General features: G+C 39.5%; 1 protein-coding gene across 8 annotated transcripts in view; it reads right to left on the reverse strand.

Moving 5' to 3' along the window:
• Positions 1-19394, reverse strand: part of TACC2 (transforming acidic coiled-coil containing protein 2) — a 150351-nt gene that overhangs the window by 40594 nt on the left and 90363 nt on the right. For 3 of the 8 annotated variants that reach the window (XM_045024284.1, XM_045024288.1, XM_045024292.1), the window contains 4 exons: positions 13712-15032; positions 9464-9499; positions 6057-6117; positions 3073-3280 (listed from right to left, as the gene is read on the reverse strand). In XM_045024284.1, the coding sequence (XP_044880219.1) occupies positions 3073-3280; positions 6057-6117; positions 9464-9499; positions 13712-15032 (1626 nt within the window). The remainder of the gene's footprint in view (positions 1-3072; positions 3281-6056; positions 6118-9463; positions 9500-13711; positions 15033-19394) is intronic. The other 5 variants (XM_045024287.1, XM_045024286.1, XM_045024291.1 and 2 more) reach the window with 2 other exon arrangements.

Consider the following 19394-nt stretch of genomic DNA (forward strand, 5'->3'; position numbering starts at 1 on the left):
TTTTGTTGCACTACTATTTCAAATCCCTTAATTATTCAATAAGAATTAACAAGCACTTCTTGCAAATCCTGGTCACCCGACAGTGAGCTGATATAGACACATACACAGACAAAGAAACTGCTGACAGAACAGAAGATAAATGCAACAAATACAGGGTAAAGGGCCTAATCATGCTAATAAATAGAGTCCTTACATGAGTAGTCTCATTAAAGGCAATAGGGCAAAGCAGAAAAAAAAGACCGATAGGTACAACAGATGTATCTAAGATTTTGCATCTAAATCCAGTCACCATTGATGTTCAGAGAAACATTCTAACACAATGGTGAGTTTGTTTCCTGGAGATAAAAATTAAGGATTTCTGTTAAATAATATTCTTGTCTCAAAATTGTTTATTTTTATTCAGTTTTGTATTTTGTTATGTTCCACACAGTAAGTCGGTTTTCTTCCTATAGGCCTAATTCAGGAAATCACTGAATCACATGCTTAATTCCATTTCTGTATAGTAAACAAGAAGTGTCTGGGATTTAAGTATGTGCTTAAATACACTTCCTGAACTGGGATGACATGCTGAATAAGGGCCTATTCAGGTAGGTATTTTTAAAATAAATTAGGCTGTTTTCCTCTAAGACTAGTGTAAATGTCTTAATTGTTTTGAAAAGTGAAAATGTCACTATGAAAACAATATCAGAGGGTATTTGTGCAGAAATTCAGATGCTAAAAAATGCCCATAAATATTGTGAACTTCTCTTCTAGTTAAAAGTCTCTCTGGGTGTAAATAGCATGTTCTTGAAGATCCATGCATTTCACAGGCCACCAATTAAGAAAAATAGCTGCCAAATAGCAATAGGTGAAGTTTAGGATATTGTATCCATTAATCTTTTTGCTGAAGGGAATCCTGCTATAGCAGGTTTTGTAAATTCAGATGCTTGGCATCCCATGGTCTATTTTTAATGGTAACAGGAATTCAAACGGGAGGAAAAGCCTACCATATGAACTACATGCTTCTTTCTAGCTAGAGCAAAAAAACAAACAACACACAAGTGACGACATTAAGAGTAAAATGAAAGAAAATAGAACCCGAGGAAGAAGTTTAGGAGGAACTATTAACTACAAGGCAAAGCAACATCAAATGTTTTGAAATGCGTTTCTCCATTTGTTATAACTTTGTATATTACAGTGAAGTCTTACAAACTGGTTCTTAAACACTAGGAAACAATCTGTTACAATATATACAAATGCTCTTTACAGCCAGGAGACATACTGTCAGTGTCCTCTACTGGCACTGATAATAAAAACTCTACATCTGCTTAATCCCCACTCTTGCAGCTGTAATCCATAGGGTTTGATTTTTAGATATTTAACCCTATTTGACACAAAAGACAGTTTGTGGATTGAGGTACATCAACTAGAAACAAAACAAATAATGTGGCTCATTAAAGATTATTCTTTTGTCTCCCTGCTCTGAGTACTATGTATTATTTGACTGTGATCTGTACAGGAGGATGGTCACAACAGTATCAAGAGTGGTACAAACTGCTGTATTAAGAAACATCTCTTGAATTACTTAGCTTTCTCAAAGCAGCATGAACAGAACAGTCAATGAAATTCAGGATTATTTTAAATAATCTCAAAAGAGGAAGCATTGTTGTTTATAATTAACATGTAATCTGAAACTCTGGACATACCACCCAGCTCACTTCCGAAGCAGGATTAGCATTTAATTAGGAATTAGGAATTCTGTTCACTTTCTGTTACCAGTCTGAGAGCTGAAATGATGGTTTTAGTACATCCATACATTATGTTTGTTCAAAAAATCATTTTTCGCTCACTTTTCCTTTAAGGAGGAAACATTAACATCACACAATGCAGTCATAAATCGATGCATTTAGTTATAATTTAACAACAAAAATGAATGGATTATTCAGATTGAACCATCTGAACAGGATATCCAACAGACCCACGGAAGCCCCAGATCCTGCATACTCTTACACATGTGCATTTGAATGTTCACATGAGCAGTCCCATTAAAGTCAGCAGAATTACTCACGTGCATCAGGTTAAGCTCATGGGTAAACTGTTTGCAGGATTGGGCCTAAGAGCCTAAATCCTGCAGTCCATAATCATGCAAAACTCTGCAGATTTTGCCTTAAATTGTTTATGATATTTTAACAGTACATTGGGCATGTGGGCAGAAAAGATCAGGTAAGGATAATGGAAATAGAGCCAACAAGATCAAAAAGGATCGTAAGATTTTGAAGTAGTAAGTCCCCTAACCATAAACTTGAAGTTGGAAATTGATTAGTATTTATTTATACATTCATTTATCAGATGTACCCTTAGGGTAAAACCTGCCAAGACTTACTCCTTCGTGTAGTCTGAAGGAAGGCATGACTACACAGGCAACTGAGAAATACTTAAGTGGGCTAGGTTCTGATACTTTCACGGTTCATAAATAAAATAATAATAATAATAATAATAATATAAAATAACCTAACAATCTTGCAATTATTTGCCTTATAAAAAAAGACAGACATCCTTCAGGACATGGAAATGGGGATGAATACTGTGCCTGTGAAAGATAATGGTCATATATCATTATGTTATGACCCCTTGTTATTGTGGGGGTTTTATATATTTCTTATGCTTGAAGAAAGCTGGAGCCTAAGAGTTAGGAGAGGTGATATGATAACCAGACTGATGACCAGATCTGAAGCTGGGACCTTCAGTACTGAAATACAAATCTCCATCACCTGAGTTAAAGTACTAGAGGCCCAGCAAACACAAAGGAAAGCCTTCCACTGATTTCAGTAGCCTTTGGAGGAACAGCAGGCCACCATCCCCTCTGATTTAGGCACAGCAGGGAACATGTCACATGCTCTGAACAGTGGATTATACTTACAATTAAGTGTACTGAAAAAGAAAAAATTAGTCATATATTGCTCAGAAGTGCTGCCCTGCTGTCCTATCTGCAGCTGAAAATAAGAGTGTTTCCAGTCTCTCAGTTTCCTCTCTTTGTCTTTTCCTTGATAAAGAAAACATGGACTGGATCTGAATGGTCATTTATAAGCTTACCCTCTGTAGGGGAGCTGAACTTGGTCTCATTTACAAATGTAGATAGATCGGATGGTTGTGGGTAATCCTGTTTATCTGTATCCAGATCCACAGTCATGCAAGTCCATTTCTGACTGGTTACGGAAGAAGCCAGTTTTTCCTCATCTGTCGCGTGAACCACGGTAGATATAACCGGGGGTGTTTCTGGAGTAGGCAGTGGAGTGGAATCCTGCACAGAACAAATGTTAACCGAATCTATTATCTTTCATTACTTCATCGAGCCACCAGTTAGAAATATTTGTCTGGATTCTTTTGTCTTTCTCCCCACCCCAATTTTGCTGTTTTAATTCCATGCTACTTCTTACAGCTCCATATAAAATACTTGAGGAAAGAGACCCAGCTCATATCTCTAGCATTTGGAATTACACCAGGAATAACTTGTCTCAATAATTAGACTCTCTTTATCTGTACAATGAAATCCTTTTATAATGAACCCGGATACAGTAACTCCTCACTTAACATTGTAGTTATGTTTCTGAAAAATGCGACTTTAAGCAAAACGATGTTAAGTTAATCCAATTTCCCCATAAGAATTAATGTAAATGGGGGGGTTAGATTCCAGGGAAATTTTTTTCACCAGACAAAAAACTATATACACCTCTACCCTGATATAACGCTGTCCTCGGGAGCCAAAAAATCTTACCGCTTTATAGGTGAAACCACGTTATATCGAACTTGCTTTGATCTGCCGGAGCGCGCAGCCCCGCCCCGCCGGAGCACTGCTTTACCGCGTTATATCCGAATTCATGTTATATCGGGTCGCATTATATCGGGGTAGTTGTGTATTATATAGATATACACACAGTATACATTTTAAACAAACAATTTAATACTGTTCACAGCTATGATGACTGTGAAGCTTGGTTGAGGTGGTGAAATTAGAGGGTGGAACAGGGAGGACTATTTCCCAGGGAATGCCTTACTGCTAAATGATGAACTAGCACTCGGCTGAGCCCTCAAGGGTTAACACATTGTTGTTAATGTAGCCTCTCAAACAAGGCAGCCCGAACAGGAGGGAGGGGAGACAGCATAGCAGACAGAGACAGACATACACATTGTGTGTGGGAGAGAGCGAGAGATGCACACTGCCCCTTTAAGCAAGCTGACCCACTCTTAAATGCATTGTCTTTTAAAGTGGATCAGGAAGTTGAGACAGCAGCTACTGCCCCAAGCCGCTCTATCTCTCTCTCTCCGTGGGTGTCCCCTCCCTGCTCTATACGGAGAAGGGGTAAGTGGGGTGGAGGAGCAGGGGGACACCCTGACATTAGCCCCCCTTTCCTCTCCCCCTGAACAGCAAGCAGGAGTCTCTGGGAGCAGCTCCAAAGGAGAGGGCAGAAGCAGCACATGGCAGTGGGGAGAGGGACAGCTGAACTGCCGATTGATAGCCTGCAATTGCTAACCTGCCGGGCGGTTAGGGAACTTAGGGGAGCGGGAAGCTGATAAGGGGAGCTGATGGGGGGGCTGCTGGTCCACCCTGGTTCCAAGCCCCCACCAGCTAGCTGCAACAGGCTGCTCTTCCTGCAAGCAGTGGACAAAGCAGGCAGCTGCCAAAGGACGTTAGAAGGGAGCATTTCATAACTTTAAACAAGCATGTTCCCTAATTGATCAGCAACATAACAACGTTAACCAGGACGACTTTAAGTGAGGAAAGCAACAAAGAGTCCTGTGACACCTTATAGACTAACAGATGTATTGGAGCATGAGTTTTCGTGGGTGAATATACCCACTTGTTCAGACGCATGAGGAGTTACTGTATTGCAAAGCTGTGTTGATGAGGTAGAATGAAAATCCTGACTTAAGTGTACTGAAATGTGCCAGCTGAAATTCATTTGAGGTGGGGCGGGAATTGGGGGGAAAGACTTCAGCATACAAGGGATCCACAGATTTTCTTTGCTGTCTTTACTGAATATTTTTTTCATGCTATATTTTCCATAGCATCATTTATGGTGTGTGTGTAAGTTTCTAGATTCTGTTGATGCAGGTAAAAAAGATGGTTATTTGGAGTTGACGGTCATGCAGAGATTTTCAGGAGTTAAGACAGAAATATCTGCGGTTGGAGATCAGTATGTGACATAAGTGGCACACAAAATGCATAGTCTCCTAGGAATTCAAGCGTAATGGCCAGGGCAATTGACTTTTAGGGATTGTCTGCATGTTGAGTTAGTGCACGGGAAGCCAGGGCTGCCTACAGTGCACTAGCTTGCTGCTGGACAAAGGTTCCATACTAAATGTTTTGTAATGTGCTTTGAAGTACTGCTATTTGAAATACTACACTCACCATGTAGATTAGCCTTGACACTTCCCTTATGGTAATGATCTCACATAACACAAAACACGGACCTCAAAGGTCATGAATCCTCCCCCTGTCTCTACAATGTCAGCCAGCTTAAAAGGAAGGTTAGGATACATAACGTGGGAGGTGGACAATGGCATGAAAAGAAATGTCCCAGATTAAAGTAGTGAGCCAAAGGCTATTATCTCATACATGGTGCAGCCTTTGTTAACTCCTCTGCACAAGAAAAGCCACCCACCAGTATTTTAAGATGACAAAAATATTATTTCTGTTCACATCCTCTGCAGAGTAACACACCTGCATTATTTGTACTTTTCTTTCAGCATATCATTTTTATTTGTGTCCTTTGCAGTTTTCTGGTATAATAGGTTAGATGAATTCTTCTGAGTGCTAATATCCTAAGGATATTTGTTCGTTACTATACTTAGAAGATAGTACTTCTCAAAGAGTATTTCTGAACAGTCCAACTGGAATTCCTAGGACAAATACCCAGTCTAACTGGCATTGTACAAATTAATCTTAAAATGGGAGAAAAAAATTAATAAACCTTACCAATGCTTACAACTATTCAAATATAACAATGTTACATCAAATTTACTTTCCTTCTATAAGCAAAACTAATGACCTATGTCAAAACAACATAGCATTTTACCTGAGAGGGCGCATCCGAGAGGGGAGACCTTTTTGGTGACTTTTTCACCCTAAATGTATCACTAAAAACAAAATTAAAACAGTAAATATGGCATACAAAAGAGAATCAGCAGCATATAACATTTAGCAATACAGAGCTAAAGAAAATACTACCTCCTCTATAAGCCTTCCTGCTTTAAGACTCCTTCCATTACAAAGCAATACACTGAAAAACATGCTTTAAGTATTGCTTTTTATCATGCACTTTGGTATAGGACTTTGTTCCCTAAACCAGTAAGATAAACTAAGTAAGGGAGTTGAACAGCAGGATTGCCATGTGTCTAAATTCATTCAAAAAGGCTATTGAAGTCAAATATTGATAGGGAATGAGGATTACCCAGGGCACTAGGATAGGACTTGGGAGACCTTGGTTCAAAAAGCCCCAGCCCCATCACAGACTTTCCTCTGGGACCTTGAGGAAGTCACCTAGCCCTTTGTGTGTCAGTTCCCCAGCTGTAAAACAGGGATAATAGTACTTTCCTATCTCACAGGGTTATTGTGAGAATAAATACATTGACGATTGTGTAGCGTTCAAATACTATGGTAAAAGGGGCCATATATACACATAAGACAGATAAGAGATTAATTTCCTTGCCACATGTCAACAGGTTTTTTATGAACTGCATATGAAGGTTTGTGGCAGGATATGCACATTGCTCCTAATATTTCAGGACCAGATAATCACATTAAGTTCCCAGTGATGGGAAAGGAAATCCCACAAATTTGCACTTTCATGGTAAAGATGAATATATTTACTCACATGGCAATACTGCTTCAGGCTCTTCTAAATCCCAGAACATAAACTGTCAATACAGTAGTTTTAACTAGGGTTGTCAATTAATCGCAGATAACTCAGACGATTAACTCAAAAAAATTAATCACGATTAAAAAAATTAATCACAATTAATCACAGTTTTAATTGCACTGTTAAACAACAGAATACCAATTGAAATTTATTAAATATTTTGGATGTTTTTCTACATTTTCAAATATATTGATTTAAATTACGACACAGAATACAAACTGTGCAGTGCTCACTTTATATTACTTTTGATTACAAATATTTCCATTGTAAAAATGATAAACAAAAGAAATAGTATTTTTCAATTTACCTCATACAAGTACTGTAGTGCAATGTCTTTGTCGTGAAAGTGCAACTTACAAACATAGATTTTTTTGTTACAGAACTTCACTTAAAAACAAAACCATGTAAATCTTTAGAGCCTACAAGTCCACTCAGTCCTACTTCTTGTTCAGCCAATCGCTAAGAAAAACAAGTTTGTTTACATTTATGGAAGATAATGCTGCCTGCTTCTTATTTACAGTGTCACCTGAAAGTGAGAACAGGCGTTAGGATGGCATTTTTGTAGCTGTCATTGCCAGATATGCTAAACATTCATATGCCTCATCATGCTTCGACCACCATTCCAGAGGACATGCTTCCATGCTGATGATCCTTGTTTAAAAAAAATGCATTAATTATATTTGTGAACTCCTTGGAGGAGAACTGTATGTCTCCTGCTCCATGGTTTTACCTGCATTGTGCCCTATATTTTGTGTTATAGTAGTCTAGGATGATGACCCAGCATATGTTGTTTGATTTAAGAACACTTTCACTGCAGATTTGACAAAACACAAAGAAGGTTTCAATATTAGATTTCTAAAGATAGCTACAGCACTGAATCCCAGGTTTAAGAATCTGAAGTGCCTTCCAAAATCTGAGAGGGACGAGGTGTGGAGCATGCTTTCAAAAGTCTTAAAAGAGCAAGTCTCTGATGTAGCAACTACAGAACCCGAACCACCAAAAAAGAATAACAACCTTCTGTTGGTGGCATCTGACTCAGATTAAGAAAATGAATGTGTGTCAGTCCGCACTGCTTTGGATCTTTATCAAGAGAATCCGTCATCAGTATGGACACGTTCTTTGAAATGTTGGTTGAAGCATGAAGGGACATAAAAATATCATCTGGCACTTAAATATCTTGCGACGCCAGCTACAACAGTGCCATGAGAACCCCTGTTCTCACTTTCAGGCAACATTGTGAACAAGAAGCAGGCAGCATTATCTCTTGCAAATGTAAACAAACTTGTTTGTCTGAGCAATTGGCTAAAAAAAAGTAGGAATGAGTGGATCTTAGGCTCTAAAGTTTTACATTGTTTTATTTTTTAACACAGCTATTTTTTGTACATAATTCTACATTTGTAAGATCAACTTTCATGATAAAAAGATTGCACTACAGTATTTGTATTAGGTGAATTGAAAAAATAATATTTCTTTTGTTTTTTACAGTGCAAATATTTGTAATAAAAAAATATAAAGTGAGCACTGTACACTTTGTATTCTCTGTTGTAATTGAAATCAATATATTTGAAAAATGTAGAATAAGACGATTAATCGCGATTAATTTTTTTAATTGCTTGATAGCCCTAGTTTTAACCCTTAAAAGCATGGTGTTTTCCAGTCAAAGACATGGAAAGGAGAATACCCACACATTATCTCATATATATATATATATATATATATTTATATATATAAATATAAAAGGTACGCTGCCTGTATGTGTGTTCGCCATTTCCAAAAGGTTAAAAATTCCCTAAAGAGAACATTCCCAGATAGATGCAAGATCTACCAGTGCTCCAGATGCAAGCTTTTAGACCTGACCTAACTGGCTTTTGACATTAGGTGGAAGAGGCAGGGGAACAGCCAGCACAATTTCACACCGAGTTACTCAATAAAGCCTTTGTGGTTGAGGTTAGATGCAATGGTGAAAATTATAGCTCTGCTCTGCTCAATGACTTGCAAGGCAACAAAAGGAGATTACAGTGAAGCATTTCAAATGATAGAGAATAAGTCAATACTTCACCTATAAACATACATGACCAAAAAAACTGGCCAGCTGTTCACTGGTATAAGTATTCTATACCGGCTGTTAATTACTAAGTCTGATAATATACATAATGAGAATAATTGTTTCCTTTAAAATGTACTTACAAACATTAGATAGTGTTTAAGAAAGAATGCCTGTACAGTGTTGTATAATGCAATATTCTATTAATCAAGCTAATAAGTAAGTGTTAATGCTTTAGCTGAGGGCATCAAATATATACAGTTTTAAAAAACCAATCCTTCTAGACAGGCAACCAGACACTGACATAATAGCTTCCCTCAAGCTTATTCACAGCCAGGCAATTTCACTTAAAATAACTTTTACATAAGCCAATAAAAATAACACCGTAAAGCTCCATGCCCACTAATTCTTGATCATGCTGCAAATTAAAGTAAAATATTTTTTTTAAGAAGCCCATAAATCATTAACAAAGTATAAGGCACTTTCACCATAACAGGCCCATTAGATTAAATTTACTTACAACAGAGAACATACAGACATCACATCTTCTACCATCCTAAGACAAATAAGACAAAGAAAAGAGAGACAGACAGAAGGAACTGACAAAAAGGATAAATCTGCAGACACTCTGTTAATGTGTTAGAGCAAAATCATCATACATTTTTGATATCTTAGGAAGTCTGCACAGCCTTAAAACATTTTAAATGAGAAGGGGGAGAGAAGAGAGGTGATAATTCCGAAACCAGTTTATGTTCTTAAATTCAATATAATTTTCTGACATATTTTCATCTTATAAAAACCATTTTTTCATAGCAGAGGCCTACCAGTTTAATTACTGTCAATGCTTTACCCATTCTTGCCTTTCCTGAGGTAGCCATCTGCTTTCTTTTCAAGATAGAGCACAAGTTAATATACAGTATATAAAAAAAATGTTCCCAAGGAAATTAGTAGCAATTAAGTTTAAAGAAACAGGAGAACACTAGGTTCTTTTATGACTATTGATCTATCAGTAAAAGGCAGCAGAAAAAGCTCCTAGTCTGTGTATTTCAAATTACTTCCACACTCTAAGAAAGAAAGAAGGACATTTCTTTAAGTTTTTGTATTTTTGGCTCTTAATGAAATCACAGTTTGAGTACTGACAGTTCAAAGTGAATGCTCTGGAAACTGGGACAGTTCTATTTGAATAACCAGGGCTATAAAAAGCCTTCGTCCGTTTCCATGCTTGTTAGCTTTAATGCCATATTTTTAAGCAGGATGATCTTGAAAGCTGGCACCTTCCATATCTAAACACAGTCTTTTGAAATGGTCTGGATGCTTCCCAACCATCAATACAGGGGAGAGTTGAGGTTCAGATCTAATCGGGCCACCCATTCTTCATTCATAGCGAGCATTGAGGGAGCAGCTGCTGCTCTTTGTTCAGTATCATCTCAGCAAAATGATCTGTCTCAGAACCACAGTTAAATACTTAGAGACATGACTGGAATGCAATTTGAGTTGAGCTGAAATCCATTCCCAAGTCTGTTCTTTTAATAGAGTGGTGAGTGAGTGTTTAGAATGTTTACACTTTTATTCCAGGATGATAATTCATGTGTAGTGCCACTAATGTGCGCTGTAGAATCAAGCGCACTGTAGTATTAGTGATGCTTAAGCTAGTGACTCACTCCTAGGCATCCTACAGGTCTAGCCTGGAAATCACCATGCTCCCCTCTGCTAGAAAACACAATAAACAATACATTTTCAAAGCAGTCTGCAGGGATTTCTCTCTGCAACTCTCAATGTTAACAAAGACTCTTGGTGTTGAAAAACTAACCCTTAAACTAGTTTTTAAAAATAAATAAATACAATCTTAGGCTATTACAGTATCAGTTTAAACTGAGCCAAGCGGTTCCTGACATGAAGATCAGCAAGATAAATCACCATTTAAGGTCCTTCACTTTAATAGCTTGCTTTCTTCTTCTAGGAGCTCCCCTGAAGTATCTGTGACTGGACTCCCCAAATGGTGGTTCTCCTGCAGTGGATTCCGTTGAGCAATCTCATGTCATGGACTCTTACGTGGGGAGAGGACAGACTGGGGCACAAACACACTGTTGCCCATTTCACCCCCCAACAAGCTCTGCAGTAAATCCCCTACAAGAATATTATAGCTGTAGGCTGCATTCTCATTAACATGCAGCTCCTGCGCACTGGGGACAACCACTTACATGGATCCCAGATGCTGCTATGGGCAGGTGACAAAGGCAGCTATGTTGCCTGGAGCCAGGGAAGAGTAACAGAGGGCAGATCAGCCTTGTACATCCCGCAGACCTGAGATATTTGGGAGTGGGTAAACCCCTACCCGCAGTGAAAGATTACAGAGAAAATTCTGGGAAAGGAACTTCATGGAGTGCCTCACTAGGCTCCTGAAGTTTTTCCAGGCGATGGGACAATCTGGATCAGTGTGTCCCATCACAAACCTCTGTTCTCAATGATTAAATAATACAAGGCTTGTCCTGCAATTTACAATACATGGGCTTGCACACTGACTTTAGTGGAGCTCCATATAGGCACAGGGGACCTCTTCCTTGTAGTAAATTGCTGGACTAAGGCCTTGAATATTAAAATCCCCTCTAGAATGAAATTCAAATCTCACACACACAGATGCACTTTTTAGTCTTGTTATTTTTGTTCAAACTTGAATGTTATTCTTGGGGAATTCTTTAGGTTTTAGGAATATTGAGGAAAATATCCTCTCTCCGTAGACAGTTTTTAAATTTCTCTGGCACCTACTCTGAACTCCAGGCATTTCCCAAAATTTAAAACACATCAGAAAATCTGGCATCTCCCTCAAAAAAAACTGAAGCCATTCTGCCCAACCGTATCATATCTTATAACATCCATTCAAGTAATTCAAAAATGGCTTCTACTTCAAAACGCAAAACATCCCCAACCACATACAAATCTGGCAAATGGCTGGAGTTAGAAGCCCAACTCATGCCAGGAAATAAAAAGCATAATTGGACATTCTCCATCCTTCATTTCATAGCATTATGGAGTTTACGTTTTTGTTTTACAATGTTTGCCTTATCCTTAGCTCTTTGGTCTTTTGTTAGTTTTAGTGACAAACTTAAATCTTAAGATGTAGTATGTTATCTTTAATTAGCAGACGCGACTAAAGTTATAAAGGGATTTTCAGAGAGACCTTATTAGATATGTTCTCTGTTTATCTGAAATGTAAAATCCTGTGAATAAAATCTGTGGTAATTAATTCAAAGAAAATGATGTCTGAGGGGATAAGATAGCAGAAGTGTGCATCAGCAAGTTAACTACGTGGGAATCAGTACCACTGGATACCGAGTTTTATTAACCAACCAACCAAATGTAGCAGCTAGAACCATTTCTCCCACACCTTGGCCTATGAACATAGAAATAGGAGATAAACCAAGGGATTTTTGATCATCCTGTGAATCCTGAAACTACTTTTTATAGAAAAATGTTTTCAAAGGTTATAGCCTCACATTAAAAAAATATGAAAAAAACCCAGGAATTCAAACTAGTAAAAATAAGACAGTTTTCCGTTTCTCATACATATACATAAAAAAAACCACGGGATGAAAACATGGCCCTACTGAAGTCAATGTGAGTTTTGCCACTGATTTCATTCACTATATCCCACAAACCCTAACTTACACGCAGGGCCGCCCAGAGGATTCCGGGGGCCCGGGGTCTTCGGCGGCGGGGGGCCCTTCCGTTCCTGGACCCGCCGCCGAAGTGCCCCGAAGACCCGCGGCGGGAGCCCCCCGCCGCCGAATTACCGCCGAAGTGGGACCTGCCGCCGAAGCGCAGCCCGGTCTTCGGCGGTGGCGGAGGGGGGCCCCGCCGCGGGTCTTCGGGGCACTTCGGCGGCGGGTCCCGGAACGGAAGGGCCCCCCGCCGCCGAATTACCGCCGAAGACCGAGCTGAAGTTCGGCAGCGGGTCCCGCTCCATCTTCGGCGATAATTCGCCAGCGGGGGGTCCTTCCGCCGTGGAGCGGAAGGACCCGCTGCCGGCGAAGACCGGGAGCGGCAGAAGCTCCTGCGCCCAGCCCCGCACAAGAGTTTTCCGGGCCCCCCGGAGCGAGTGAGGGACCCCGCTCCAGGGGCCCTGAAAAACTCTGGTGGGGGCCCCCGTGGGGCTCGGGGCCTGGGGCAAATTGCCCCTCTTGCCCCCCCCCTCTGGGCGGCCCTGCTTACACGAGTACTCTTCATTCATGTGAGCAGTCCCATTAGCTTCAATAGGGGTTTGTGTGTGTAAGGACTACTCGCACAAGTAAGGGTTCACAGGCTCGGCCTTGCATTAGCAATAGGCCAGGGAATTATTTTTTCCCATTGCTGAACTCACTGCACAACGAGTAAGCTAACAATGAAAATGTGACACAAAAATTGCTAAAGGCCCAATCCTACTCCCACTGAAGTCAATGGGCATTCAGGCACTGATGTCAGTGGGAGTAGGACTGGGCCCTTAAACGTCCAACATCCAATTATTAATCCAGTGACTTGGTCTGGGTTAGTTTCCCTGGGTTTTCACTACAAGTTATTTGGTGCTGGGAGCAACATGGCATTGATGATGTACAGGAAAGCCTCTGCCTACCATGGTAAGCCATAAACATAAATCCGGTTGTCTAGTAATGCATTCATCAGCACAATGTTTCTAACCTTACTGACCCCCCTGAATTATAAAACTATAGTAATTATGGTGGGGTGCAAGGAGGAGCACTTCATAATCCAGAAACACCTCTACACTTTAACTTACGTTTTTAGTGGTGTCTTCTTCTTTTTTGCAGGTTTATTTAGGTTGTCTCCTTCAGTTCCATTTGTTTCATTGCCATTGGCTGGTATCTCAAAGGAGGCTGGAGATTTAGAAGGTGAGCTGGTGATCTTCGAAGACAGCCTGAAAGTGTCAATTGAATCCTCACACGTGTCTGGATCAAAACTGTATGTTTGTTGAGGCAATTTGGGAGATTCTTGCATTTTTGTAGTGGAAGAGAAGGGGTTAAAGTTGGGATCATCCCACTTGTCAATATCAAAAGTATAAGAGCCTTTTGAAATTGGGATATCATTTGGATCAGTGAGTGACTTGGTTGGTGTGGTGGGAGCATTGTCAAGCTTTTCCACTGTCTTTTTAGTCTTTGGCCTCCTTAGTGGCATTTTGGCACCAGATTTTTTACCTGCTTTTTTGGGTGGGGGAGTGCTTTCTTGTTGGTCCTCTCTGCTGTCCTTTTCCTCAGAATAATCAAACTCTAGTCTCACAGCTAGACCTTTGACTGGAGGATCCTCTTGTCCTCCAGTGTCAGATGGAGTCACCTCCACGGCCTCTGGTGCCGTTGTAAGAGGTTGGGTTTTTTTACTGGCAAGTGGAGAAGTTTGCACTTTGCTTCCTCCAGTACTAAATGTACTAATCTCTTCAAAATTCTCTCGATCAAAGGGATAGGAAGCTTCAGGCACAGCAGGGGCCTCCTGTTTCTCGGTAAAGATTTGGGAAGGTTCGGTACATTCAGGTTTAATTGATTCGACCTTTACCTCAGACACCAGTTTTTCTTCACTTGGGACAGAAGCTTGTTGGCTAATGTCAGATGTTTCTTGCTGTGTTTCTTTCACTGGTGGAGAGTCTGCAGATTTTTTTGCAGATTGCTTCTTCTTTAAGGAAGGTGGCCTGGGTTTCTTTGTTCGCTTAAGGGTACTAGAAGCACTACTTGAACCAGTATTGAACACGTCTGCCGTTGGAATTACTGTCTCATTATTGCCAAGATAGGAAACACCATCAAAATCACTTGCTTGCAAACTAAGAGACCGAGACAAAGTAGATCTGGAAATTGGGACAGAATCTGTGGATTTTCTTCGAACATTCACTTTAGGGTCACGATTCTTAGCTTCTGGAGTGCTAGGTTCTAAGGTATGGAAAGAATCTACCAACTCAATGTTATCAAAGTCTAAGTTGTAAGTCCCGCTGCTGGCTATAGGCTTATCCTCATCAAAGACAGTAGAAAATGAATGGGAGGGAGGACGGAATGGGCTTTCTTCAATTGATTCACTATGTGATGCATCAATTATGGACACAGTATCAGAACAAAATCCTATGGGAACAAACAGAAAAGTCAGTGAATGAAACACATCAGTCATTAAACCCCAAATGCTTTTCTGTTTAAGTGCTTTATTACTTTTTATCTAACAAATATACCAATAATGGAACAAAACAAAAAAATACAACTGAAACAAATGGACTAAATCCTAAGTGAAAGAATATATGTACACCGGGGCATATTTAACTCATGGTATAAAGGCAAAAGAACATTTGAACAGCTCTTTTTTCCCTCTTGTAGTGTGGTGACAATAAATTATATACACTTGTAAAGGTTTACATGGAGTATTTTTTAGTTGCTATTTCAGAGCTAGTTACAGAGACAGAGATGGAAATCGAGTTAGTAGAATATGCTAAAATACTCTAAATACTGGGTGATCTGACCATCAAATACTGGTTCATCCACACTTCCCCTTAGGATAATGGTTTAATACCTTGCATTTAGAGAATTGTATCAAAACATACTCTCTTTTCAGTTGCTGGTACTGCAGTCCTCTAATTTGACTGAAACTTCAGTGACTTGCATATTTTTCTCCCAGTTTAATGTCCCCACATTCCATCTTGACCATCCTTCCAGTGCAAGAGAAGACTGGGTGTGGCTTTCTTTCCAAGGTTTATCAACACTACTCTTGTTTTGGCAGGAGTGGGTGGGGGCGCGGGAAGAGGGAGAAGTAGGAGAGTCAAAATTCAGAGTTGAGTTGATAACTCCATTTTTATGTCTTTACATATGAGGTACTGAGAATTTCAATTTTAAAAAAATCAAAATAAAATAGGGAAAGCAGGCAAAGAGAAAGCAGACTGTAGAAACATTTCTGAAATTAAACTTTTTCATTGGAGACAACACTGGAAACTGTCTCACTTTACTATATTTTTTATCATTAGTGGGGGAAAAAAAACCCTATTTGTTAAAGTTCTACAACCAGAATTCTCTCTCTTATAATTAAAGGCTATAGATCTGTTCATGACAAGGTCTTCCAAAGAGATTAACAGAAGCCCATGACTTGGGACATTTAAAACTAAGCTGTTAAAGCAGAAGCAAATATATTTTAGGACACAGGCAGAGAAGGAAATGCATTAACTGACCTTGTGACAGAGATGGCAGTTTCCTGCCATATCCTGGAAAATCTTATTGAATCAAGTTAAAGTATCTTAGCCTCTCATTGTATTAAAATGGAAATGCATTATTGTGGGATTGTATGTAACTTGTTTAGGAGACCTGCCTAATATAAATCTTGGGAAGTGTTATGTGCTTAGGTACACTCTTTTAAACAATGGACTAAGACAAGAATGAACTGTTAATTGAGTAGACTTCCTAGGAAATATTTGGGAAGAGAGCAATACAAATGACCCACCTCCAGATCCATCCTTTTGAAGCTATGCCTTGAGCAGAACCCATTGTCTGGCTGATTACCTATTCACAGCCTCTTCAAAGACCCGAACTCGACAAAGGGGTGACTCTCAGATGCATAGGAGGGGTTTAAAGGACTGACTGTTCATCAGCCAGCATCATTATATCATTATTGTAGTCGGGGAGGGGGGTGTCCTCTGGTAAGCTTATTAGCATGCGTGTAGATTCTTTTATTGTTTTTATATGGTTTCTCTGTAATGCTTTCACCTTAAGAACAAATGTGCTTGCTTAGAAAGAGTTGTGCAGTAGCTTCATTGTGGCAATTATACTGTTTGCCATTTCTGAAGAGAAAAGCAAAGCAGGCTTGTTTAGGCAGCACGACTTTGCTGGGGAATTCAGAGCATAGGCTGGGAGTGGTACAGCCTGGAAATATCCCAGTCAGGAGGGAGGGAAATGTGTGTCTCTGCCCAAGAGAGGCAACAGATGGGAGCCAGAAGTCTAAAAGTGGGTGCCCTGGTTGTATCATAGAGGGAGATTACAGATGCAGTTGCCCTGAACTGTGACAAACCCATTAGATCTTTTTCCTTCTCTAATCTCATCCTGCTCTAATCTCAGTTATGTGGATTACAAAAAAATTCTGCAAATCCTGATCATCACATGCTGTCATCACAGTGGCAGAAGATAAATATCATGGTCCGGATTCTCTTCTATGCCAAGGTCTGCTTAATGTAGTCCTCTGGGTTGTGGCAGGGAACAGGATATGGCTCTTCAGTTCTGACTTTCACTGTGGTTTCAGAGCAGTCTCTAGAGTCTAGCTTACTCTAAATATAACCAACTGTGTATGGTCCCTAAGAGACCATCCATGAGTTGAGAATTGATGGGGCCCTTATGCTGAGCTGGGGGTGCTTGATACAGAATCCAGCTTGATTTTCCCAATCTCTCAGCAGGAGAAACTCTCAGATGGCCAGATTTCAGCCCCTCTGTGTCACCTGAGAAGTACAAAAGAGCTGGATAGCAAGAGAGATCCCGGGGTCATGTCATAACACCAGCTTAGCAATGCCTTCACTACATGGATGACGCTCAGATGGCTGGAGAGGGCTGGTATTCTGGGGGTGCAGCTAGTCATTTTCTCTCTGCACTATAGGAACAGGGCCCCCAGAGCAGGGGCTCTTCTTGGCTGTCCCCTTGCAGACAACCCACCCCTCCACAGCACTCCAAAACCAGAATCCCTAGCCATAGCGTCACAGGGATTTGCATTATACCATAAAAATATAATATACACACACCACCATACTGTATTGTGATGTTTGCATCTATCAAATTCTAACCTGCCATTTTGGGTGAAGTCCGACATAGTGGATTTCAGTAGGCTGATATTTAAAAATGTGTCCACGCCTATTTAGCAAGCAGATGCCCATTTGCCAACTTGTGGAAATGCCTCTTATAAGAAGTTTAATTTTTGCCTAGTTACAATTTTTTCTGCATCTATTCTACTCTCAGTAAAACAAAACAAAGTTAGAAAATTAAGACACCAGAATTTGTAAAGATGATCAGAAATAGTGCCAGTCTTATTGGTTTATAAGTTGGCTACAGATTCTGAAAATGGATATTTTGCCAGAGCTGTGTCATTAGTGGGATCCATGAGTCTTTCTTCATCTAATACTGACTTAATTCTTCCCCAAATACCTTAATGATATGTACCATCCCTAAGAATCATTAATGAGTAACAAATGCATTATCATTTTCTCTTGAAACAGAAAAGGAAGTCCTTTAAATTCAGATTTCAGGCGCAAGTACTTTGCAGACCAAATTCATGGTTAACACACTTCTGATGACTGCATTGGTTTGGCCTTATTACCTTCCAATTATTCTGCTCTGCTTGTCTTCAGTAAAGTTCTAGCTACAGGCAGAGACCACAGGGCATTCACAGTTGGTTTAAATACTAGAGCAAGGCATGTGGTCATCTGATTATAACTACTGGTTTAGGGAAAAAATCATTTTTTAAAAAGACATTTTATGGCTTATTTGCCAAGGTGTTTTAAATTATGTTGAAACAAAGACTAGTAGTCAAGTGGAAAGCTACAAAATAAGCACTCACAGTAACTGAATGGATATTTGCTGGCTACCATCCTTTCACTTGTATTAGAATCAAATACATTTATCTATGAATAGTAACCAATAAAATAAGATTGTATTTGGATTTTTTCAAAGACAGCACTGCAGTCTTTCAGGTTAAAAGCATTAAGGAGTTATAGAATAGTGCAGAATCTGGTAACATTCCTATTTCCTTTAAGTTTGTCTAGGTACTCATCCGTCCTCCATCACCATAACAAATTTAAGCAGTGTGCCCATACGATACATAACTCATCAGATATTACTGTGTTTGACTGTTCATTTTTTTTCAGTCATTAATAATGACAGAATGTTAAACAACAGTTTGTTACCTTTTTTTCTTGTCTGGACCTGACATACATTAATTATTTCCTTATACTACGCAAGTCATTTCAAAAGCGTGGCTAGCATAGAGTTGTCACTGTCACTTCATTGTGATAAAGATTCACTAATAGAGCTAGTTGGAAAATGTTACAACAGTTTTCTGTTGGAAAATGCGGCTGCGTCAAAATCGAGACAGAACCAAAATTCTGAAATCTTGAAATTCTCCATGAAATTACATTGCTTTTTCCTGCACAGTTCTGCCCGTTAATACTTTGTGTTATGGTAGCACGGATGAAAGAGAAACACAAATAAATAATAGTAGTAAGAATAGATTAAGTCCTTACTGTTATATTTTACTACTAGATCCTGTGGATAGAAAGCTTCAGAGGCAATTATGTATCGGTGTGAGATTTTGCCAGGAATATTATTTATGAACATAAAGAGCTAGCAACTTTGAAGACAGCAGACACTTTCTAAATCATCACCTTCAGATCAACCCCGACATTTTCAGATTTTTTCACTGGAATTCTAGCTACACAATTCCATGTTTCTCTTTGAAAATTTAGTGAGTTA

The sequence above is a fragment of the Mauremys mutica genome, chromosome 7 (genome assembly GCF_020497125.1).
Source record: "Mauremys mutica isolate MM-2020 ecotype Southern chromosome 7, ASM2049712v1, whole genome shotgun sequence".
NCBI classification, from domain to species: domain Eukaryota; kingdom Metazoa; phylum Chordata; order Testudines; family Geoemydidae; genus Mauremys; species Mauremys mutica.